The sequence below is a fragment of the Protopterus annectens genome, chromosome 5.part0 (assembly GCF_019279795.1).
Source record: "Protopterus annectens isolate FY-2018-M chromosome 5.part0, PAN1.0, whole genome shotgun sequence".
NCBI classification, from domain to species: domain Eukaryota; kingdom Metazoa; phylum Chordata; order Ceratodontiformes; family Protopteridae; genus Protopterus; species Protopterus annectens.
The window spans coordinates 1,241,188,426-1,241,214,310 of NC_056735.1; the positions used below are offsets into that span (position 1 = coordinate 1,241,188,426).

The 25,885-nt window shown below is 38.8% G+C and overlaps 1 protein-coding gene across 1 annotated transcript in view; it reads left to right on the plus strand.

Moving 5' to 3' along the window:
* LOC122802347 (probable ATP-dependent RNA helicase DDX60) overlaps positions 1-24,282 on the plus strand; it is a 196,304-nt gene extending 172,022 nt beyond the window's left edge. The window contains exon 7 of the mRNA XM_044071984.1: positions 24,154-24,282. Coding sequence (XP_043927919.1) covers positions 24,154-24,282 — 129 coding nt within the window. The remainder of the gene's footprint in view (positions 1-24,153) is intronic.
* Positions 24,283-25,885: the final 1,603 nt, after the last annotated feature.

The following is a 25,885-nucleotide window of genomic DNA, read 5'->3' on the forward strand; positions in this document are numbered from 1 at the left end:
TTAGGCACAGTTAAATTATTCCCGGCTCCACTAAGTCTCCTCTTCAGTTTTTCCCTTGAAACTAGTCTCTCAACCTAAGCACTCAAAAAATATTCTACAGTCTAGCACTTGCTCAGACCTAATAGCAAGCACTAATATACCCTGACACTTGATTGCCCAGCAGGGCAAGGCTCTTTATCCACCCCTCACCAACCAAGTGACTAAGCAGCTCACCCTACTATTCAGGCATGACCAAAGGGTAACTTCAGATGTACTCTCCAGTCCAGCTGGTGAACCTGGGTATCCTGAGGCAATGTTACAACTGCCTCATGTACACAGACAACCCTCTCCTCCTACCACAAAACACTAACATATGCAAGAGATGCAATTATACAGCCAAACTGGAGGCTAAGGTCTCTCCACCCAAGACTGGAACAGACAGTCATGAGGAGAAGGTTAACACTTGCACCACACCTCCAGCCTCACATAGATCTATTAAACCAGAACTGGCAAAAAATACACATAAATACACTAAATCATACTAGGAAGCTTTAAATAAAAACCTGCAAAAGCATCCGAGAGCTCCAAAGCAGACACCCAAAAAACCTGCACCTTCTGTCACAAACCAGACAACACATAAAACACAAAATCAATGTGCCGCACAATCACAGCCCTTAAGGTGAAATAACATACCTAACACACTAGTAATAGGTGACTCTATAGTCAGGCACACTGACGTCCCACTCACTAGGCTGGGCAAGGAGAAGGTTACTGTTAGCTGCCTGTCGGGAGCCAGAATCCACCACATAACACAAGCATTCAGGTCACTCCAGAACAAGTACAAATATGACTCTGTCATTGTTCATGTTGGTGTGAATGACCTGAGATGTACCTCCCTGGACTACATGAAAAGAGACATGGAAGAGCTCTCTGATCAAGTAGCCCAGGCAGGTATGACCCTGACCCTGAGTAGCATCCTACCCTCACCAAGAATGATACCTCAGTATAAAGAAAAAATTATCAATTTCAACAATTGGCTAAGCTTCTGTTATCATTCAAAGGAGATCCAGTGTCTGTCAGCCTGGGACAACATGCTCTACAAGCCATGTTGCTTCACAAGAGATGGCTTGCACCTGTCACCCCTAGGCTTTCAAATACTGGCCAAGGCTCTTGCTGCCCCCATAGTGCCTTTTTTAGGCAAGGCTCAAAAGTCAAACCCACCTCCATAAACAGCACAAATAAAAAAATGAGGGTTATGCTACTCAACGCCAGGAGTTTAAATCTCAAAATGCATGCGCTCGAAGCACTCCTCAGTATGGAGAATGTCGACATCTGTGCAGTAACTGAAACCTGGTTCAAGGCTCCAGAGAACACTCCAGCACTACTGGGCTACAACTCATACCACACATTTCAGCCACAGAACACGGACCGAAACACAAAAGGAAGGGGTGTATCCATATTCCTCAAGCATACCTACACCTCCAGGTTAGTGGCGCAGCATGATACCACTGAGATCATCCATGTGGAACTAACATCGGGCAAATCTGCAATGCAAATTGTGGCCTGCTACAGATCACCCTTCATGACCCAGGACCACCACTCTGCCTTTCTGGAGACACTGGAAAACATGAAGGTCCTACCGAACACCCTGATATTGAGCAATTTCAATTACCCTACCATTAACTGGGAAAACTACTTGAGTACAAACTCCCCGGCTCAGTGCTTCCTGGAATTTATCGACTCAAATGCCCTGGATCAGCTGATAAACTCCCCTACCGGCGGTGAAAACATATTGGATATGGTCATCACCAACATGGGCGACAGGTGTTCCGCACCGGAGGTCAACCTGTTACTGGTTAGATCAGACCATAACCTAATTACTCTGGATGTCCACACCTCACCACCACCACCAACCAAGGAAACCACAGTGAAAAACTTTTCTAAAGCAAACTTCACCTTACTTAAGACAGAGGTGGTAAGTTTCACAGCCCCCATGCTAAAGGATAACGCTGCCCAAGATGCAGAATCCTTTACAAATGCACTCTGTGAGCACCTACAAGGATGCATGGATCGTGCTACCCCTAGCAAAACAAAGACTCACTCCCCTAAGAGAAGGAAACCAGTCTGGTGGACCCCTGCCATAAACAGGTTATACAATAAAAGGAGGAAACTTGTTCAGAAAAAAAGCAAATCCCAAAAAGGAAAGACATCCCTGATCAGTATCAGTAAGAAACTAAGGTCCCTCATAAAATCATCCAAGGCTAACTTCGAAAGAAAAATAGCCAAGGATTCGAAAGATAACCACAAAGCCTTCTTTAGGTATGTCAAGAATCTAAGTGGCAACTCACAGATATGCTCTGAGCTAGTGCAAAATAGCACAAAATATACTGAACCTACTGATATTGCCAACATCCTGGCAGATAGATTCAGTACAAACTTCACCCCCCCCTCACCTCCGAAAGGGCTCACAACAATACCGGAAAAGTGTAGTGTCCTGGAAATCACAGACGCACAGTTGAAAACAGCCCTTTCAAAAGCCAAAAGCACAGCATCAATGGGGCCAGATGGTGTCCCAGGATGCATCTTGCACAAACTGCAGAACAAAATAATCCCCCACCTAAACACACTGTTCAACCTCAGCCTCTCCACAGGCTACATGCCCACAGAATGGCGCACAGCAATGGTTATTCCGCTCCACAAAGGAGGGGCCACAAATTGACCCTGGTAACTATCGCCCCATAAGCCTGACTAGCCTGGTCTGCAAAGCTATGGAGCACATCATCATGGAACTCATTAACAAAGACATTGGGAACCTCCAAACACTTGACCCAAACCAGTTCAGCTTTATTAAGGGCAGATCATGCCTACTAAACCTGGTTGACTTCTTTGAGACAGTCACCAAGGAATTAGACGAGGGAAAGGTGGTTCACACAGCCTACCTTGACCTCGACAAGGTGTTCGACACCATTCCTCACTCAGGTATTATAGAAAAACTCACCAGCCTGAACATAAACTCCTACGTCACAAGATGGGTTGCCAACTGGCTTACACACAGAACTCACGCAGTAAGATTAGCAGGCTCAAGGTCCGACTCTAAACCAGTCACAAGTGGTGTCCCGCAAGGCTCAGTCCTGGGACCCCTACTGTTTGGCATATACTTCTCAGAAGTACAGGCAAACACAGGAGGACTATGGCTAACCAAGTTCACCAATGACTGCAAACTGGGAGCCATAATTTACTCTCAGGCTGACACGAACATCCTCCAAAAAGGCCTTACTGAGACGGACACCTGGTGTCAAAGTGATGGCCTCAAGCTAAATGCCAAAAAATGCAGTCATCCCATTTGGGAAAAACAAAATACCCACAGATTACCACATACATGGCAGCCCTCTTAATACAGAGGAGGTAATAAGAGATCTGGGGACCCAGGTAGATAGTAATCTCTCCATTGACAGTCATATTGCCAAAGTAGTTAGGAAATCCTTATATGTGGCCCATCTAATTACTAAAAGGTTCACATCTAGAAATAAAGAGGTTATAGTGCCCTTCTACTTGTCACTCATCAGATCCATCATAGAGTACAAAGACCCATTTGGGATGTACCTCACAAGACACTTCCAACAACTGGAAAGACCACAAAAGTACCTCCCCAAGAGGATTACTGGCCTCAAACATATGTCCTATGCAGACCAACTGAAAAACCTCCAGCTGTACTCAGTGGCATATCGCTTACTCAGAGGTGAGCTTTGCCTGACTTACAAAGCCATGTCCAACTCAGAATTGCATGCTCCACCTAAAGAAATCCAAGTCACTGCGAGCCACGCTCTCTAGTGAGCTAAACCTCGCCACAACAATAAATAGAACATGCTGGAGGGTAGATTCCTGTCACAGAGACTCCCCATGCTTTGGAACAAAATTCCTATCTATATTAGGCAGAGCCCCTCACTAACACTCTTCAAGAGAAACCTTGACGAGTGGAAGGGTAACAGAAAATACACCCCTGGGATCACTTCATTGGCTCTGCTTGACAGAGGCTCAGTTAATTAATCAATGGGGCGGCGAAAGCCGACACACTCTGGCTAGGCTTATAAACGCCCTTGGGCAGATAGCCAAGTACCTACCTATGAAACTATGAGCTATAAAAATGAATATAAATACTTGAATATTACATTTGCGCTCCCTCTAGTGGCTTTTCTTGGTATACAACAAAATTAAAACAAAGCATTTAAATACTGTGACAGTTAAGGAATATATGAAACATTTATTAAAATATTCCATATAAAATACCTTAAAAAATTTAAAAGTATAAATTATGACAATAAGTAAGAATGTATTATTATGGTAAAACAATACACAATGAAACCCAAGCATTGTTTATAATTTAGCGGATCTTATTTTCTTTAAGGGAACTATAGAAATATTTTTGTTTAGCCCTGGTGGAATATTTGCTTTCAAAGTGACTTGCCACTATAGTTCCCTATATTCGATCCTTTCTTCCCATCAACCTCCTCGTATGTCATTCTTTATACTTTCTAACACAAAAAACAAATAGTGATCTTTTATACATTCCTGTTGGTGCTTGAACAATGCATTAGTCTCCTTTTTTGTTTATATATCATACATGTAGTTCATGGATCCTTCTCTTTAATTTACGTTCAGTCTTTCCAACATAAAATGAATGACATACTTGGCACACTGCTAGATATACTAAACCACTGGAGTCAGTTACAATATTCTTTTCCACTCAACCAGGTATTTTACTTTCCAAGAACAATTTTTTTCTTTGTTCACTAAGTAACTGCATTGTATACAATGCCCACATTTATATGAAATGAAATTAATATAGCATACAAAATAATTGACATGGCTTTAGATGATTTGCTTTTGAGGGGGATTAATAGTTCAGAATACTCAACTATTTAAAGGTGGAGAAACCTAGAATACCCTCCATATTTGGAATCCCAAAGTTTCATAAGAATGGATTAAGGCCTATTGTTTCTGCCAAGGGTTTAAAAACATTTCCTCTGGCAAAATATGTGGATGTGAAGTTAAAAGGCCTGTGGTTAAGCAGAAAAAATATTTTAAGGGATTCCTGGGATTTTTTTGAGAAAATTAAAGCATAATATGTTTAAAGAAGAAATGTCATTCTTAACTATAGATGTACTTGACTTATTTTCCAGTATCCCACATCCACACACAGAGGGTATAAAATTATTGGAAGGAATTATTTTTGAGGATAAAGAGTTAACACATAATGAGTGTTTGGTATGCTTGGATTTAATAGAAATAATTTTGAAGTATAATTTTATATATTTTAAAGGTGAATTTATCACCAAATAAAAGGAGTGGCAATGGGGGTAACATGCACCCCCACATATGCAAACTCAGTCCTGGCTAAATGGGAAGACAAAATAGTTTGAATTTGATTTATAAAGATTGTTGGACAATGTATAAAAGGTTTTTGGATGGCATCTGCATTTTATAGGTGTCTCCCAAGGAAATGATGCATGATTTTATAAACTTTTTAAACAATAGTACTTCATTTTTAGAATTCACCTATAATGTCTCCCAAGACAAACTTCAGTATTTAGATGTTGGGATTCATAAGGAAAACAATGAATTTAACTCTAAAACATATAGAAAAAATACATTCTCAAACTTGTACCTTCATTTTAATAGCGCCCATCTAATGCAGTATAAAAACAATTATAGTAAAAGGACAATTTATCGGGTCATGTACGATGACTTCAGGTAATGAAGAGGTTGAAAAGGAGCTTGGTTTCCTTGAAAACATGTTTAAGACTAGGCTTTACCCAGACAGGATGATAGAGCAAGTAAAAAAAGAGGTTTGTGAGGGGAGACTGGGTAGATTCAAACCAATTCTAGGGTTGAATGCAGAAGAAGAAGGTACTACCCAGGGCAAAAATGAGGAAAATTTCAAAACAGCACTAGTGCTAGAATATAATGCAAGTGCCAATATGCCAAGAGAAATTATAGAGTTGGAATGGGACAAGTTTATTGGCTTTACAGATTTGGATAGAATACCCCCCAAAAAGTTAAAGATCGTATATAAGAATTCTCATAACTTAAAGAACCTGATGGAAATGATTTTGTACAAGAAAAGGTGAATAGGAAAACGTTAGGCACATACAAATGTGGGCATTGTACACAATGCAGTAACATAGTAAACAAAGAAAAATAGTTCTTGGAAAGTAGAAATACCTGGTTGAGTGGAAAAGAATATTGTAACTGACTCCAGTGGTTTAGTATATCTAGCAGTGTGCCAAGTATGTCATTCATTTTATGTTGGAAAGACTGAACGTAAATTAAAGAGAAGGATCTATGAACTACATGTATGATATATAAACAAAAAAGGAGACTAATGCATTGTTCAAGCACCAACAGGAATGTATAAAAGATCACTATTTGTTTTTTGTGTTAGAAAGTATAAAGAAAGATATACGAGGAGGTTTATGGGAAGAAAGGATCGAATATAGGGAACTATAGTGGCAAGTCACTTTGAAAGCAAATATTCCACCAGGGCTAAACAAAAATATTTCTATAGTTCCCTTAAAGAAAATAAGATCCGCTAAATTATAAACAATGCTTGGGGTTCATTGGGTATTGTTTTACCATAATAATATGTTCTTACTTCTATAAATTGTCATAATTTATGCTTTTAAAATTTTTAACGTATTTTATATGGAATATTTTAACAAAGGTTTCATATATTCCTTAACTGTCAAGATATTTAAATGCTTGGTTTTAATGTTGTTGTATACCAAAAAAAGCTACTAGAGGGAGGCCAAACGTAATATTCAAGCAGTATTTATATTCATTTTTATAGTTAACAGAAATATTTATTTTATTCATCTCTTAAACCAGTTTATAAGTTTTGACAAAGTCTCGTTGTATTTTGCACAGAATATATTTATATATTTTCTATGATAAAATGAAGGATGTTTATCGTGTTACACTTCTGCAGGCATTACACCTGGGTTATCCTGCCGTCAGGCGTTCCCGCAGTCGGCCAGAGCTCCAAAGTCTTGGTCCGGCGTCGGTTGCTGTCGCTTCTTTCCTGATGTCAGTGCACCAGGGATATATAAGATGCAGCTGGTGCCATTTTCTCCAGTCTTTCTTGTCGCACGGTGCCCGAAGCAGAAGCAGTTCACAAGTCCGGTCGGCCGACTCCTGAGATTTTCAATTCGAATTTCAGAACCGAAGTATTCTATAAAGCTAAGTACCCCATTGGGGAAACTTTTTCTTGCCTCAGACCGATGTCAGTAAAAGTTAATAAATGTATTTCTTGTGGGAAGCAAGTACCTCATAAGGATTTTCATTCTTACTGTATCCCATGCCTAGGCCCAGACCATGACAACACTGGTTGTTAGTTTTGTGCTAGGTTTAACAAGCGCACTATTAAATGTCGGTTTGATTTTGCCCAACATTATTTTGACAGAAAATTCAATTATACCATGCCGTCAGAGCAACCGACAACCAGGATACACAAAGAGTGCAAAGACAAGGACAGGCATCCAAGGCCCAAACCTGACGACGAGGCCTCTTCTAGGCCAGTCACCGGTTCTCCGGTTTTCAGCGAGGAGCTTTCGCAGCCCCTGACGACCACTGCTTTAGAACCACAGGCTGCCACCGACTCCCATGTGGAGATGGCTGGGCCTCCGGATACTCAAGATTTAAACCCTACCGAGACTATCCCTTCAGAGGGATCTGGAGCAGCTGAACAGCCCTCAGCTACAGAGGGTGTATTCAGACCTACTACACTAACCATCAAATCTTCTGCCAAGTCTAAAACCCCTTTAAAAATAAAGAAGCAAGTTCAGCATTCACCAGGACAGGCCCCCATGCCTAAGAAACAGATGCTCAAAATGGCCAAAGACTTAATTACTCTGATCAGGGGTTCCCATCCCCCTCCTGATAAAAGGCCTAGACAGGATGCAGATTATGACTCATCTGACCAAGTTTCCATTTCTTCGGATTCCTTATCAGATCAGGGATACTCTTTACCCCCATATGAGGATTCTGATGCTGAAGAATCAATCCCTTCAGCCTCTCCTCTAGAGGACTAGTCTTTCGGGGAAACTTTACATACTATGAGGGAGCATTTCCACTGGGTGGGCCAGGATTACTCAGAATCCAAGAAAAGGCTCAGAGAGTTCCTTTTATTGCCTTAACACAGACCCCTTGCTATTCCGCCAGTGTTAGACATTGTGGATGACGTGTACTCTGAATCCAGTTTAAATCCTGATTCTTTACCTCCAGCTCCAGTCAAACCAGACAGATACTACAGAGTCCTTGACTCTCACAAATTTCTTTACAAAAGCCCTGTTGCTGACCCTGAAACTATTTCCCAGGGTCCCAAAGGGGTTAAGCCCTCTACAGCTAAAAATCCAGTTCACTCTGATAGGGATTCTAGAGCATTAGACAGATGGGGGAAGAAAGTATACACTTCTGCAACTTTAGCAATGAGGGCCTTAAATTGCCAGTTTCACATGCTGAAATATCAGCAATACTTAATGTCTCAATTAAAACAAAAAATGCTTCCAAATTCAGAATTTCCTGACTATAAGGAAATGCAGGATTTATTGCATGCAGCAGAACAAGTGGGGAAACGTACTTTGCAATGTGGTTTTGATTCATTAGAGGCCTCTTGCAGAGCAGCAGTTACAGGGTCTGTCATTCGAAGGCATGCTTGGTTAAAAGAACAAAGTTTACCTGATCATGTTAAAGCAAAATTATTGGATGCACCTTTGCAGCAGGATGTTTTATTTGGAGTTAAGGCAGAAGAGGTATTAAAGAAAATGGAGGATAAGGCAAAATCTATGCAAATGGTGAAGGATATCTTACAGGTTCAGCCCCCTTGTTTTAGCAGAAATTGTCCAACAAAAAATTGGTCATTTCCAACTACAGACAGACCTCAAAGGGGCAGATACAGACATCCTAGAGGCAGAGGTCAGCCACAAGGTTTTTACAAGCCTCGACAATGGGGTACATCAACCCAGAAAGGAGGGGAAGACAGGCCACAGCCTTATAGGAAACAGTCCCAATGACTTCCCCCTCCAGCTGCCAAGCACTTCTCTCTTGGCAGCTCCCTTGGGGGGAAAACTAGCACTTTTTTCACACAATTGGCATATGATCACCCAAGACAAATGGATTCTAAATATTGTATCTCAAGGTTACAGATTCCACTTTCACACTTTGCCAAGACTAAAAGGAATGCCAAACCTGCCACCAAATCAATGGGCAGAGGCTCAAAAACAAATTACAGCACTCATGGACATGAGAGCTATTCAAAAGGTACCAACACAGGAGCAAGGACAAGGATTTTACTCAAGACTCTTTCTGGTCCCCCGAAAGGGCAAAGCCTGGAGGCCCATTCTGGAACTTTCTTCTCTAAATACTTACCTGGATGTTCCCAAATTCAAAATGTTGACACTACAGCAGCTTCTTCCCATGCTGGGCAAGAAGGCTTGGCTCATAACGTTGGACCTAAAGGAGGCATACCTGCATGTCCCTATCAGACAAAATTGCAGAAGATACCTCAAATTCTTAGCAGGTTCAACGCATTACCAATTCTCTGCACTGCCCTTTGGCTTATCTACTGCGCCCAGGGTCTTCACAAAATGCCTGGCACCAGTAATTGCTTTTTGCAGACAAAAGGGGATTCAAATATACCCATACTTGGACGACTGCCTTATTCAAGCAGAAAGCAAGGACATTCTTCTACAGCATATGGCGTTTGTAAAAAGCTTGCTAATTTGCCTAGCGTACTCAGTAAATGAAAAGAAGTCAAAACTAGTGCCCGCACAAGAGATAATATTCCTGGATGCCAGCTTAAATACAAAGGCCCAGATGGCTTCTCTCATGCCAGACAAACAACGACAACTGACTCAATGCTTTCAATTGATGGCAACAAAAACCCAACTCCTTGCAAGAAAAATTCTGCAGGCCTCAGGATTCATGGCATCTTGCATATTACTAATTCTATGTGCCAGACTGCATATGAGGAAGTTACAATGGTATCTGAAAAGTGTATGGACTCAGCACTGCCACAGTTTGGAAGCAATAATACCACTCACCCCCTGCCTTCAACAGGAGTTTCAATGGTGGTCACAGGCATGTCACCTCAACAAGGTACAGCCTTTTACTTTACCCACAGCCAGGCAGACAATGACAATAGATGCATCGGATTACGCCTGGGGAGCACACATGGCAGGACAATGTATTCCAGGGCAAGTGGACCACAGACCAAATGCATCTCCACATCAATCAAAAAGAGATGCGTGCTGTACAAAATGCCCTGACAGCTTTCAAGGACCTTCTACAGCCAGGACAATTGCTATTAAAGACGGACAACACCACAGTTATGTGGTACATAAACAAGCAAGGGGGCACACATTCCTACCCCCTATGCAGACAAGCCATGACTTTGTGGAATACAGCACTGACCTATCAAGTTCATCTGCAAGCACAATTCCTGCCAGGAAAGAAAAATACACTGGCAGGCGACTTAAGCAGAAACATCACGGATCCTCACGAGTGGAAACTAAATCCACAAGTATTCAGTATGATAACTCAGAAATGGGGGAACCCAGACATAGATCTCTTTGCCTCCCCTCTGAACTACCAACTACAAAAATTCTGCACAAGGACTTACCACACACAAGCATGGAAAGTGGACGTTCTATCATTCAGTTGGAAAACACTAAAAGTTTATGCCTTCCCACCACTGCCTCTCCTTGCAAAGGTACTCCTAAAAGCCAGACTAGAGAGGCCACAAATGATCCTCATTGCTCTGGACTGGCCACGCCAGCACTGGTATCCAGTATTAAGGAACATGGCTCAAGGTCCAGCATGGATTTTACCTCAAGTACCTCATCTTCTGACTCAGCAAAATAATCAGATCCTTCACAGCCAGCTCAAAACCTTAAATCTGGCTGCATGGCAGATTACTTAACCAAACAGTCAACACCCCTCTCTAAAGCTGTTATGGATGTCATTTTGGAGACCAGGAGGCCCAGCACCAGGAAATCTTATTCAGAAAAATGGAAAATATTCTGCGCCTGCCTTGACCCTCATGTCCCACATATTCCTCAGATATTACAATACTTAACTGAGATGCTGGACAAAGGCCTTTCCTTTTCATCTATTAAGATCTATGCCTCAGCTATTTCAGCTCATTACAACACGGATCCTCCTATTTTTTCACACCCATTACTAAGACAATACCTCAGAGGGGCTAAAAACATAAGACCGCCCTAGAGAGTACCAACACCAACTTGGGACCTCAACTTTGTTTTGGAAAAACTTACTCTACCACCTTTTGAGCCAGCCATTTCAGCAGAATTAAAATTTTTGTCATGGAAAACTGCTCTGCTGCTGGCAATAACTTCAGCATGGAGAGTCTCAGAGTTACAGGCACTAATGGCAGTGGAACCATTCATCATTTTTCATCAAGACAGGGTTTCCTTAAGAACAAACTCTACCTTTATGCCAAAGGTGGTATCCAGTGTGGCTCTTAACCAAACCATTCACTTGCCCACTTTTTATCCAAATCCCCAGAATAAAGGGGAGAGGCTTCTTCATTCATTGGACATACACAGGCGGTTACATTTCTACTTGGACAAAACAAAAGCTTTCAGAAAAACTGAGCAACTGTTTGTATCATATGCTGCAGGATCACAGTTAAAGGCTATTTCAAAACAGACAATTTCAAAGTGGATAGGACACTGTATCCGTTTCTGCTACACACAACATGGAAAAACTGTGCCTAGTAATATTAGGCCTCATTCTACCAGGGCGACAGCCACTTCAGCAGCCTTTCTTAGAGGAGTACCAACCAAGGATATTTTGGAAGCTGCAACTTGGAGTTCAGTGCACACCTTTACCAAGCATTACCACTTAACTGTATACTCCAAATCCAGAGCTGGCTTTGCCACTGTGGTGCTGCAGGACCTCATAGACACTCCTAATCCTATATAGACCCAGCCACCCAACCTCAACTTTGGGATTCAACACAAGTGTAATGACTGTAGCAGTGTAACACGATGAACATAGTACAGTTTTGTACCTACTATAAATGTAGATGTTCGAGTGTATACACTGCTGCAGTCCAGGTTACTCTCCCTTCAACCCCATTTTCTTAGCTGGGACTTATCTATACCTCTTTATCCTTTACAACCTATGTGGTGTATTTGCTTATAGCTAAAGGTATTGTTTCATATTTTTTCATGTATGTGTTATTAGCAATATGTATTGCCTACCTATTTGGGGGCACCTGACATCTGGGGAAAGAAAAACTGAAGAAAATAGCATCGGCTACATCTTATATACCCCTGGCGCACTGATGTCAGGGAAGAAGTGACAGCAACTGACGCCGGACCAAGAATTTGGAACTCTGGCCGACTGCGGGACCACCTGATGGCAGGATAACCCAAGTGTAATGACTGCAGCAGTGTATACACTTGAACATCTACATTTATGGTAGGTACAAAACTGTACTTTTTTAGTATGTTTTGTAATACTGGTTTTACTGGAATGCATATTATTTTTTAGAATGGTCTTTTAAATGTTTTACTAAATGTTATTTAAATTAATTGGCAATTTAGTATGCAAATGGAAGTTATATAGGGGTCCTTGTGAGAAGCAGTCCACATCTAATGAAGGTTGAAATGAAAACGTATTCTTCAAAGAGAGTGTTTATGTTTTGTCTTATTCTGGCTGAATAAAGTTGTGAATTTGGTTTATCAGTGTCTGGCTATGTTTCCTGGGTACCTTGGATTACTTAGTAGACTATTTGGTACCTTTGGTGTTTTTATTTTGATTTTGTATAATGCAGCCTTGTTTCACTTGTTCCATAGCATGCTCAACCCCTGAATGCTAACTGAAGGCCTGTCTACACTTGCCAGGCTGGTGCTTCTTAATTATCGAACTTATGTTGGTCAATAACTGATGCACATAGTTAAACTTTCACAGTGGACATGAATCGTATAAGTTATTCCTTTATACTGTTAATCTAGAACTTGTTGGGTGGGCCATTCCTGTTAAGAAAAACAGTTTAATATGACTCTTTACTGTTTGCTAGTACTTAATAGCTACCTGTCTAACTAGTACTAACTTATATTTTGTTTACCCCTATTGGGGTGGTAGCTGAAGGAAGGTGTTACTGATGATATCTATATCTAAAATGACTGTAGTCCTTTTTATTTCTCCTACCAGGGAGAAATCACTATCGGGGTGTCTAAAGGTATGCTAACACTGCTTTCTGTGTTTTTATATAAACATAGCCAAAACTGTAGGGAAATGTATACATTTGATGTCTCTCAGTTTTGCATAAAGTTAAATTGAGTTTATCATTGTTTGCTGTTTGTCAAAAGCAGCATCTATTGCCAATGTGTGACTGATGAATCACAGATAGTAATGTTCATTTCTAAATACAAAAAAACTAAAACATGGGAACATTTACAATGTCATTTGTACATATGGCATGTTGGGGAAGGGACCTGTCACCATCCCTTCCTTTTTCTATTCATGACATTAAAGCCCTAGACAAGAAGACTTAAGCAACATCATAATCTCGTGCCAAATAAAGTTTGTTGGGCAGTGAAAAAAAAGGAATAGATTGATATTCAGAAACATTAGGAGTATCAGGATTTTTTTAATTACAAGCATGGCTGTATAGATGCAATACTGATGTACTTCTTCTGTCCAAACCCAGACTATTTATGTAAGACAGTCACATATATAAAAAGATGGTTCTCACTGTACAGACTGACATAAAGTTAAAGGTGCAGAGGCTGTGGATATCTGAGTTGTTTGTTACTAAAAATGTTCTCTGGTTATGACAGAGAGTAATGAATGTGAATGATTACTGTCATGACTAAACTCACAAAAGGAAGAAAAGTATAATTTGGCTGCATGTACATGTAGTCTTATGAATCATCTGCTGTACTAATCATCATCACAGAATGGTCCATGTTCAAAAGCAACTCCAAAACCTTAACCGCTTTATGACTTTTCAAAAAACTGTCAGTGCCAAGATGTGGACCTTGTGACAACAAATTATTTGGATCTGTCCTAATAATGACACTTCCCACATTAATCATTTTTGAAATAGGTGCTAAGACACCTGAAATGGAAATTCAGCATGTTTGTGTTCACAGCCCCCAGTAACCATTCTCTGTATTTGCCATCTGGACACAAGATAAAACTGAGACTGGCTCCAAAATACGGCTACTTCAGAGTTACAAAATAGCTGCTCTTAGGGCAATTATAGGAAGTTGTTAAGAAGGCTAAATGGTCTTCCATACCATTTCAACAATCTATACATTAAACTTGTCCGTACTTCACTGATCATTTCCTCAATATACTTAATAGATATGTCCCTACAATAATATGTATGATTAAATATAAATCCATGAATGACTAGTGAACATATGACTGGGCTAATGACAGACAGGGACAGAAGGAAAACTACAAAACATTCTTGTCAACAAAGACCCACCTACCTGCGGACAAAGAAAAAATTATATTGCTATCCTGAGAAAATATTACAAATATGCAACCTTCAAAATATATGTCACACTAAGTTCCTCAACTCTTCTAGACTTGAATAACAGGGTAACTGAAAACAGTATGTCTTAGCTGTTGGTCTGTTTACCAACATCAGTTTTGCAGCCTGTTTGCCTTCTTGAACAATGACTAAAGCTATGAACAGCAGCCTACAGCATTCTTTCAAGAATCTTTCTTCCATCTTCCAAAACTTTAGTTTCACTTTAGTCCCAGGCTTTTCAAAAAAGTAATTGCTAAAGGTAAGAGAAATGGCTTTACACCTTGTGGGGTCTTATCTTCATGGCATATCTACCTGACAGGCAGTATACACGGCTGTGCTAATATGCTGGCTCATAAACCAAAACTCAGTCAAGGGTCTGTTGTAAGTAAGCATTATTATTCCCATGCTCATTGGAGGTAGACAGAACTGTACTACTTAGTGTAAATTCCTGTTACTACTCAGTCCTTTAACCAAGCATTAAAGAAATAAGTATTGTCATGCACTCAACAGGGTTTTAAAGCTGAATATGACATTAAAAATATGGAGTACTATGAGTGAAAGCAAGTAACAGTTTCAGTCTCCATAGATTAACTCCATCACATGGCTTATCTGGCTGTATCACTGTCAGCTGCAAAAGGCTGAACCATGTATGATGGCTACCTGAATGATGTCCTCCACTGGCCGACTGTTATGACAGTGATGAGTAGCAAATGGGTCTATTGGTGAAGATGAGGGGCTGATGATCAGCAGTAAGGAGGGGCAAAAAAGGAAGAAAAAAGATATGTAAATGCTTTGAACTGTAAATGTTATTGACCCGACTGGAGTATAATTGCCTACATCTTGTTGTATCATCTTTTGCCAAAATATAATGTGCAAGAGTGTCTTCATAGCATTTTGCTCAGCTGTGATAGTTATGTTAGGTGAAATCTCTAATATACTACGACACAGTGAAGGAAAAGGATCTTCATTGATGCAGGAATGAGTGACTGAACAAAGTACAGGAAGCAATCAAAGCTGCACATTAACAGCTTACAGAGACCGCGAGAGAGGGAAATACAGATTGTTCAATATCATATACTCTATATATACATTCTAAAGACATGCTTCTGGAGCATTTCTCCCCGGGCCTCCACTGAAAACAGGATCTGTGGAAGCTAGTCGGACTTTCCCGGTCAGCAAATGTTAAATAAATAAATAAAATAAATAAATAAATAAATAAATAAATAAATAAATATACCCGTAGCCGGCCTTAGGCATAGGCCAACTAGGCGGCCACCTAGGGCACTGCTGTAGTAAGGGCACTTTTCCAGTATTTTTTTGGTGTAGGTAGACTAGAATGGGGGGCACCGGGTGGTGTGGTGGGGGGCACCGTGGAGCCCTTTTGCTTAGGGCACCAGTTGACCTAAGGCCGCTCCTTTATACCTTGTAAGTGCACATGCATGTATGTATACACTTGCTGACTTACACACCCACACACTAGTTTTATATCTTCTTCAGTCTTTCCATTTATAGAGTGTCATATGACTAGAGATGTCTTTTTGTGATCTCCCAAGTGGAACATTTCTTACTCAAGCTTAACATTTTTGTGGAACAATCTACATTTCAGCCAATCCCAAAACTTATTTTGATTCTCTTTTTTTAAACAAAAGGTAAAAAAAAAATTGCAGCCATGGCATTTCGGTTATATACATTGTTTTATATCATGCTACAGTCCAAATAGCATCATAGTTTTCTAATGTATGTAGAGGAAACTTATTTTTTTCTTCTGAGACATCAAGATCTTTGCTTTTACTCATGCTGCTTTTCCATAGTATACTACTGCCCAAAACATCTTCCGCGGTGGCGCAGCGGTGGCATTGTTGCCTCACAGCAAGAGGTTCTCTCATTCGATTCTCGGCTTGGGTTGGGAGTGCCTTCTGTGTGGAGTCTGCATGTCCTCCCCGTGGTCGAGTGTGTGTTCGAAAGACATGCGTTGAATGGGCATGCCTTCGTTGAAGCTTGGGCATCGGGCTGGCAACTTGGCACCATAAAAAACAACTGCCAATCATTAACGGACCGGAGTTCAGCTGTGGCAACCCCTAACTGGGAAAAGCTGAAAGACAAATAACAACAAACTACTGCCCAAAACATGAGAGCTCTGTGAAAAGAGGGACAGGAAATAGCCCTATCCTTGGCTCCTGATATGGTATTGAAACTCTTGTGATGTGTCAGTTAAATGCTGATTTGTGTGTATAATTTATTTTACATAACTAGAATGAGCTGAAAGAGGATAGTTAGACATGTTTATATCTTGCTAGCTATGTGTAGCTAGACAAAATTCCAATGCTTAGATGTCTGTAGCTTGCCCAAATAATGCCAAGATGAATGTACAGAAAATCCAAAAAATGTACCAATTTAAGAAATAATCTCCACATAACTTGCAGTAATTGTGGTAAAGTTTATTCTAGTTCAAAATTGCAGACAGAAATAGTATGAAGTTCCCTACCACTTCAGGACTCAGCTCTACATATCTTCTGGTTGCAGTTTATTTCCTGTGTTGCTGATTTTTTATATTATTTTTAGTCATGTAGCTAGTCAGCTGTCAGTTTCCTTTCTGTCTCACTTTAATAGATTTGTATTTTCTTTGTATGACTGTTCTAAGATTTACTCAGTAAATCATTGGACCATGCTTAAATTAAAACAATGTCCTTCACATTTTGGTGCTATTTACCACTTAATGGATGAATATTATTCCCTAGTGGAAAGACTGCAGGTAGTTTCACAGTATGATGTAATTACTGCTTAGCAATTTGTTGTACATTCAGTCAGTGAATAAATATATACTGGATGTCTAGGTTAGTCTTAGGAAATGGTAGCAAACCTTGTCACTGATGGTGAATTTTTTAACACTTTTATTGAATTATTGTGACATAGACAAACTTAAATTTATATAAAAGTAATGAAAGCATATTAACAAGTTCACATTTCCAAACATTATACCTCACATATATTGCTCTAAATCATATAATCAAAACAACATTACATAAATTATTAGATTCCTTCCTTTTCTTAAACATCATTCTTCCTCCAAACCTTTTTTCTTCATGCATTGTTCCCATAATTTCCATTTTTTTCCATGTAATTTATTCCTACCCTTTTCTAAAGCTCCCATTTCCTGTTCTTTTATCTTTGTTACAGTATTCACTACTTAAAGCATAGATGGTTTGAACTTCAATTTCCATTTACTACTATTTTTTTTTTGGTAGCCACTTAACAAGACCTTAGTATGACAAAGCAATTTGCACCCATTTGCTTGATCAGTATTCCTGACAGAGTATTCTGTAGGGAATTTTTAAAGTCTGCCAACTTATTACACTCCAAAAATATGTGCTTCCAGGTACCTCTGTCTTCCTCATTACACCTCTAACATTTGCCATCTACCTGAGAAAAGTTCTTTGGAGTCTGTTTGGAGTATAAAAGTAACTGTGCAAAAGCTACCATGGAAACATCCTAAATCTTCCACATTTTGCTGCATATTTGGAAGGCATACATGTATCCTGTCATTGTTTCTTTGTGAATTGCTTATCTAATTTCTCTTCCCAATCTTTTCTGACTTCCTCTGATTGATTCCTGCAGTTAACCAATACCAAAAACGCTTGTATAGTGGAATCTCAACAAGGATTATACATGGCAGTATTTTTTAAGAGCTTTCATTCTTTTTAATGCATAGAACTTCTTCAGAAAATTTCAACCATGCTATTTCATTGCATAAATACATGACTTAATTGTTACATGATTTAGGTTGCCCACCGAAAATCCACCTTCAAATGAAGCTATTAAAAGCATCCACTTTTTAAAGATACAGTATGTTTGAAAAACCAATACATATTCTGACGTCACTCTCTAAACCTCTAGTTAAACAATATCCTATAAAAATGTCTATTTAAATATTCTTAATACTATGAAATAAATGTACAATTTTTGCATAACATTTAACTGTTTAAACATAAACTGTTTAACATTTATAATCTCTGAGCAATAAAAAGCAGTTAATACTGATGTGTTTGTTTAAGCCAGGAGCTTTGTCTGTGGATAACCTTATCTCCCCCCCTCTGCTTAGTTACACTCAAGGTGCACATTACTGTTCCCCCACAAAAACTCCACAATGTTTACATAATCAGTAATATAAAACCCATATTTCTTAAAATCTTTAAAAATCTTTGAATGTTTGTGAAGGAATTGCTTAAATCTGCTTTTTTGATTGCCAGTATAGGTTTTTAGATTCTTTTCCACAACTTTCTAATAGTTTTCCCCCCACATAATAACGTTCACATATTTCACAGGTCGCTATGTAAACTACTCCACTGGAATTACAATCAATATTGCCATTTGCCCAAATCTGTTCATTTATACCTGTAACAAAAATGTTTGAAGAATTGCTTATAAAACTGCAATATTTATACTTATTGCATTTATAACTCCCTAATAATGTATTGCTTCCATGTCCTATAATCCTTTTATTTTTAAATATCTCCTTAGTTACACTCACTTGCTCTGTATTCTGTAGTCTGACAACTCATTACACTCTAAGAACATAAACTCCCAGGTATCTCTGTCTTCCCCATTATACCTGCAACATTTGCCATCTACCTGAGAAAAAATCTTTGGAGTCTGTTTGGGGTATAAAAGTATCTGTGCAAATGCTACCAGGCAAAAATCCTAAATCTTCCAGATTTTGTTGCATATTTGGGAACTATACATATATGCTCTCATTGTATCTTTTTGAATTGTTTATCTAATTAATCTTCCCAATCTTTTCTGACTTCCTCTGATTGATTCCTTTAGCTATTACGCAGTATCTTATATGCCCTACTAATTATTGTTTTTTTTTTTTAACAGCAGCTTCCATTGTAGATTTAGTTAAAAATGCAAACAATGCAGGTCTTCCACTTAGCATCCCCTTTCCTGTTCTCTTTGTCTGTACTGTGATATCAGTCCCTCTTAGGGTAGTCAATCTCTAGAATGCAATCAGAATGTATTCTTGGCCTCTTCCTATTCTGTTACCTTTTCGGCTCTAATCATTTGTTCTTAATACCTTGGTTCCTTTACCAGCTTCCTCCAGTAAGTTCCAACCCCCAGTTGTCTACCCTCTGTGCCCCTAATTGCAGTCATCCCTATTGGCATAAACTCCTTTCTCCATTCACGTGTTAGCTTAGTTATTAGTATACTTTCTGCTACTTTATGAATGTAATATTTGTATGACTGTTATTTTCCTTAAGGATCTATAGCCAAAATTCCATTAGTTCCTTATTTCTTGAATTATCTCCCCCCACTTCATCATCATCATTATCACTTTCTACTTTTAATTGTAGCTTTCTACTTGAGTTATGTATAAGAGCTTTAACAGTGAAAGATCCCTTCAAATGAGGTAATCCTAAACCTCCTTGTTCTATTTGGAGAATCAACTTATCCCACTTGACTCTTGCCCTCTTCCCCCATAAAATCCTTCAGTTCTTTATTAATTACTTTCCACAACTTGTCCTCTGGTGATAAAAATGTGACAGACCTGTGTATAAAACTAAAGGGACTAAGAACATTTTTACTGTTTGTATCTTGCTATCCATATGCATATGCAAGAGCTTCCAGTTTCTCAATTTTTATATTGTCTCTTCCCACATTTAGTTGTCATAATTTTATCATGTCCCCATAAATATGGGTACCAGTGAACCAATTTAATGTGGGTACATAGTTTACAGCTATAACCTTTGTTTTATCTTCATTTATATTATGTCCCCCCAAAAAACTTGAATTGTCTCAGAATGTTCCACAACACTGAGATGTCCTTTTCTGCTTTCATCAGGTACAAAATAATATTATTTGTAAATAAAGCCAGCTTTTCTTCAACAACATACCAAGTATATTCTTGAATTTCTGAGTGCCTTCTTTTATTTGCCAATGGTTCTAAATATAACAGAAATAACAAAGGCGAAAGAGGACACCCCTGCCTGGTTCCTGTCTGTAGACACAACTTATCAGATAGGAACCTTCCTGCCCTACTCATAAAATCCCAGCCTACTCTGTCAAATGCTTTCTCAGCATTAAGACCCACCAACAGTAGTAGTATTTCCTTACATCTAGTTACTTCTCTGGATCATCATTATTTTGTTAATGTTGTCAAATGTTTGCCTCCCCTCCACAAAACCACGTTAATCCATATCTGTCAAATCTGGCATCATCTTTGCCATTCTGTTAGTCTTTATAGACATAAACACTTTCTAATCTTGGTTTAAAACTGAAATGGGCATATATGAAGCTAGATCTTATAGGTCTTTAACCATTATTATGTATTACAGCCACCATTGCTTTTTTCCAGGATGTTAATGCCTCCGCTCCTTTAAAATACTATTAAAAATAATTTCCATGTCTTTATCATTTTCTTCCCTCCTAACTTACAAACTTCCACTAGAACACCATTTATGTCTGGAGACTTTCCTGCAGATTGTTTATACATTACCACTTTTAGCTCATTTCCAACTATAGTAACTGTTAACTGTTGAGCCTCATCTACCTCTAACCTTGGCATATATATGTCTTCTATAAATATTTCCATTTGTGTTTTTCCTTGATTTCCCCACTTCTCTGCTTTATTCAAATGTTCATAAAATTTCCAGAATATCATTAATATCTCTACAGGATCTCTGGTTATTCTTCTTGTTGCAGGCCCCCTAAGTCTGATGACAGCTCATTCTACTTTCTGTTGCCTAAGTTGTACCAGAAGTTTTTGTGCTGTGAAATTACTATCAAAAACTGCTTAATAGCAGTCTTTCAAAACTCATGCATATTAGCTAGGTACTCCCTTATTTTTAGCACTCTGAAAAATTGTTTCTTCTTGTTCTGGGATAGTCTTCTTATTCTGTAAAACTTTAACCTTTGTCAGCCCTTCTAAATAATTCTTGTTACTTCTTAACCAGATCTCTTTTTCTGTTATTTCTACCCTATTTTTAAGCTCCACTTTCATTTCATCCCACTTACTGCATATAATTTCACGCATATTTTCTAACTTCCCTAATAACTTCCAAATAATTTCCACTACCCTTTCCTTAAATTCTTATCTTTTTAACAGGTAAGTGGGGAAGTGGCAGCATCTCATATTTACTTCAACACCCTGAATTTTTATCTTAGTAGTTATTGGCACATAATCTGATGTAGTTGTTGGATGTGTGTCAAAGTTCGTAATTAAATGCACATGTTCCTGTGAAATATAATTTATGTCTAGTCTAGCCCAATTATTGTACTTTGAGGACTGTTGGTTTATTGTTGATATAAAGTTGGGAATTTGTGAGAAGTACTTCCATAGATAAAATGTTTAGAAGCATTCGCAAGCTGCACTTTGCATGAAACTTACTTAGCCATGTTGCTTAGGTTACTTGTGATTTTAATGAAGTGATTTTTATCAGTAGTTGTTCTTGCAAAGCTGACTTGCTTTAAACAACATTCTCAACAGAAAACTAATTTCACTATGTGTGAAACATGAGGTACTTTCTGAAAGTTTAGAGTTCTCAGCACATCCCATGCAGCTAGCTATGTCTTCTGCAGCCCAATCTTAATATATTTCGGCTCTGAAGTTTTTAATGGACACTTCATCATTTCTGTGGTTGGAGAGTACTGGGACATTTACCGCAAAACATATTTACAGTGAATATAAAAAGTTTACACACCCTTTTTAAAATACAAGGTTTTTGTGATATAAAAAATGAGACCACAATAAATCATTTCAAAACTTATCTGACCTTTAATGTGACCTACAGCCTATACAAATCTGTTAGGAGAAAAATATAAAAAATAAAAAATGTACAATAAGCTGGTTGCATAAATGTGCACACCTTTAAACTAATACTTTGTTGAAGCACCTTTGGATTTAATTACAGCATTCAGTCTTCTAGGGTAAGAGTCTATCAGCATGGCACATCTTGACTTGGCAATATTTGCCCACTCTTCCTTGCAAAAGTGCTCCAAATCTGTCAGATTGCAAGGGCATCTCTTGTGTACAGTCCTCTTTAGTTCACCCCACAGATTTTTTATTGGATTTAGGTCTGGGCTCTGGCCGGGCCATTCCAAAACTTTTAATTTTCTTCTGGTGAAGCCAGTCATTTGCTAATTTTGATGTATGCTTGGGGTCAGTGTCATGTTGAAAGGTGAAATGTCTCTTCATCTTCAGCTTTCTAGGAGATGCCTGAAGGTTTTGGGACAAAAGTGACTGGTATTTGTAACTGTTCATAATTCCCTCCATCTTGACTAAAGCCCCAGTTCCAGCTGAAGAAAAGTAACCCCAAAGCAAGATACTGCTACCACCATGCTTCATCGTGGAGCTGGTGTTCTTTTGGTGATGTGAAGTGGTGTTTTTGCACCAAACGTACATTTTGTAATTGTAGCCAAAAAATTCAACCTTGGTCTCATCAGATCATAACACATTTTCCAACATGCTTTTTGGAGATTTGATGTATTGTTTTGCAAATTTTAGCTGGGCCTCAATGTTTTTCTGTGCAAGAAAAAGCTTCCATCTTGCAACTCTACCCCATAGCCTAGACATATGGAAAATACAGGAGATTGTTGTTGTGTAGTACACAACCAGTACTTGCCAGAAATTCCTGCAGCTACTTCAGTGTTGCTGTAGGTCTCTTGGCAGTCTTCCTAACCAGTTTTCATCTTGTCTTTTCATCAATTTTGGAGGTAAGTCCAGTTCTTTGCAACGTAACTGTTGCCCCATATTTTCTCCACTTTTTTGATTACTGTCTTCACTGTGTTCCATGCTATATCCAATGCTGTGGAAGTTTTTTTGTACCCTTCTCCTGACTGATACCTTTCAACAATGAGATTCATTTGATGCTTTGTAAGCTCTTTGCGAACCATAGCTTTTGCTGTAGCAGGCAACTGAGTAAATGTCAAGAAAATCCTACTAGGACAGCTGAACTTTATTTGGGGTTAATCAGAGTCTCTTTACTTGTGGGCAGGTGTGTATCCAAGAAGACTGAATGTTGTAATTAAATCAAAAGGTGCTTCAGCAAAGTATTAGTTTAAGGACGTGCACACTTATGCAACCAGCTTATTGTACATTTTTTTATTTTTTATATTTTTCCCCAAATAGATTTGTTTGTTTTTCAATTGAATTGTATAGGTTATAGGTCACATTAAAGGTGGGAAAAGTTTTGAAATGATTTATTGTGGTCTTATTTTTTATATCACAAAAACCTGGCATTTTAACAGGGGTGCGTAAACTTTTTATATCCACTGTACATGTACATGTGCACACACACACACACACACACACACACACACACACACACACACACACACACACACACAGAAATACACAGGCTCATTGCCAAACATCAGCCACACTCATAAAGGAAGACTGCATTTTCTGACAATCTTTAAAGTTGAAACCACAGATTACTTCAACTTACTGGAAGTGTCTGTGATTAAAAATACCACTTTCACTTATTCGAGGTTTTGGCATGAGATTTTATAAATTTGCTTCATTGGTGTGATAATTTCCACTTTCTGTTCATATGTAGTATTTATAAACAATTGTGCAAATCATTACTTATAATTTGTTTTGTTTTCAGGTCCTTGTGACTGTTCCTCAGTGTCTGGAAATTCTGCTTCTTTGTCCTCATCGGCAGAATTGGGTAAAAAGAATTAAATATGTTGTTTTTGATGAGGTATGCCATTTTAATATAAAGTTTATTGAATGAAGGTAGAAATGTGATGATCAGTTAAAATTACTTGTCTAAAAATAATGGCAATTTAGAGCAGTCTAAAGTTTAGCAGAAGTACAGAAGGCAGAAAAAGTAAGATTGCCACACATGATTATGGAGAAATGTACTTATACTGCTTGCTGATAAAATGACATCATAATCATGTAGTACTGCAACTACAAACTTGCTACATTTGATCTTAGCCAAAAAGCTGAGAAGCAACAGATTATAAAAGCATAAACTTAATATACAGATAGTAAAGTTACTTCTTAAACTGAAATTTATTTAACTATCTCAAGGATAATCTGTATCAAAAATTAGCTTTGATCCATGCTGCTTTGGGTTTCATGGCCTGTTCAGTTCTTACAACTCTACTGGCTAGACTTCTCACAAGAAAAATTCAGTGGTTCCTCAAACTTGTTTGGTCCCAGCACCATCACATGATGTATTTTCAGATCCCAATGTTTTGGTCTGTCGAAATGAAATACTTTGTTGAGCGGGCCAGATATCTCTCAGCCCAGGTCTTCCCCTCTCCATTTGCTTGGGGAGCTGTTTCTAAGGGGTGAAAATTCAGGGTCTGTTAACAAGCAGGACAGACTAAAACACATAAATGTCAAAGAAATGATGGTAATAAAAAAAATGTTCTCAAATCTTTAAACCATCTTTGGACTCTAGGTCCTCTGCTAATCATCACAGACAACACCACAGTGATAGGTTATATAAGCAAACTTTGCAGGCTAGCTATGGTAGCTTGGTACCTATCAAATCATCACAATCTTTCTCTTGAGGCTAGCTACTTTCCAACAGAGCAAAACATTTCTGCAGATAACCTAACTAAGCAGGACCAGAACAGATCCAGACCCTCACAAATGGCAGCTGAACTCTGGCGTCTTCTGGGAATTTATACAGTTGTGGGGAACTCCTCAAACAGATCTGTTTGTCTCCATTTGCAAGCAGGTTTGGATGACAGATGCTTTCCCATTCTCATGAACAGGAATGTTTCTGTATGCCTTTTTCACCCATCACACTGATAGCCAGGGTCACTCTAAAGATTAATAAGAACTCCCCAAGGATAATTTTGAAAATTGCCAAGGACAATTGCCACAAACTTCCTCACAGAATAGACTTATTCACATAAGACAAGAGGATGTTTGATAAACACAACTTTCAACTTCTTCAGCTGACTGATAGCCAGGGTCACTCTAAAGATTAATAAGAACTCCCCAAGGATAATTTTGAAAATTGCCAAGGACAATTGCCACAAACTTCCTCATAGAATAGACTTATTCACATAAGACAAGAGGATGTTTGATAAACACAACTTTCAACTTCTTCAGCTGACTGCCAGGATAAGTGCTTTGATGTCTTTTGGGCACCTGTTTTTCTGATTAAGTGCAGCAGGATTAAAGAAGGCTAAGAAATCTGCTACTAGAAAATCACTTATGCATAAGTGGAAAAGTTTTTTAGTTTATTTATGGTTCTGCAATATTTGTGTGGGCTATTATCTTCTGGCCCTTCTTATTCTTGTATCAAGAGCCATCTCTGCTTGTCTACGCATAAGCCTCCCTCCCTTTTTACCCAGCCTGAAGTCAAACAGTTT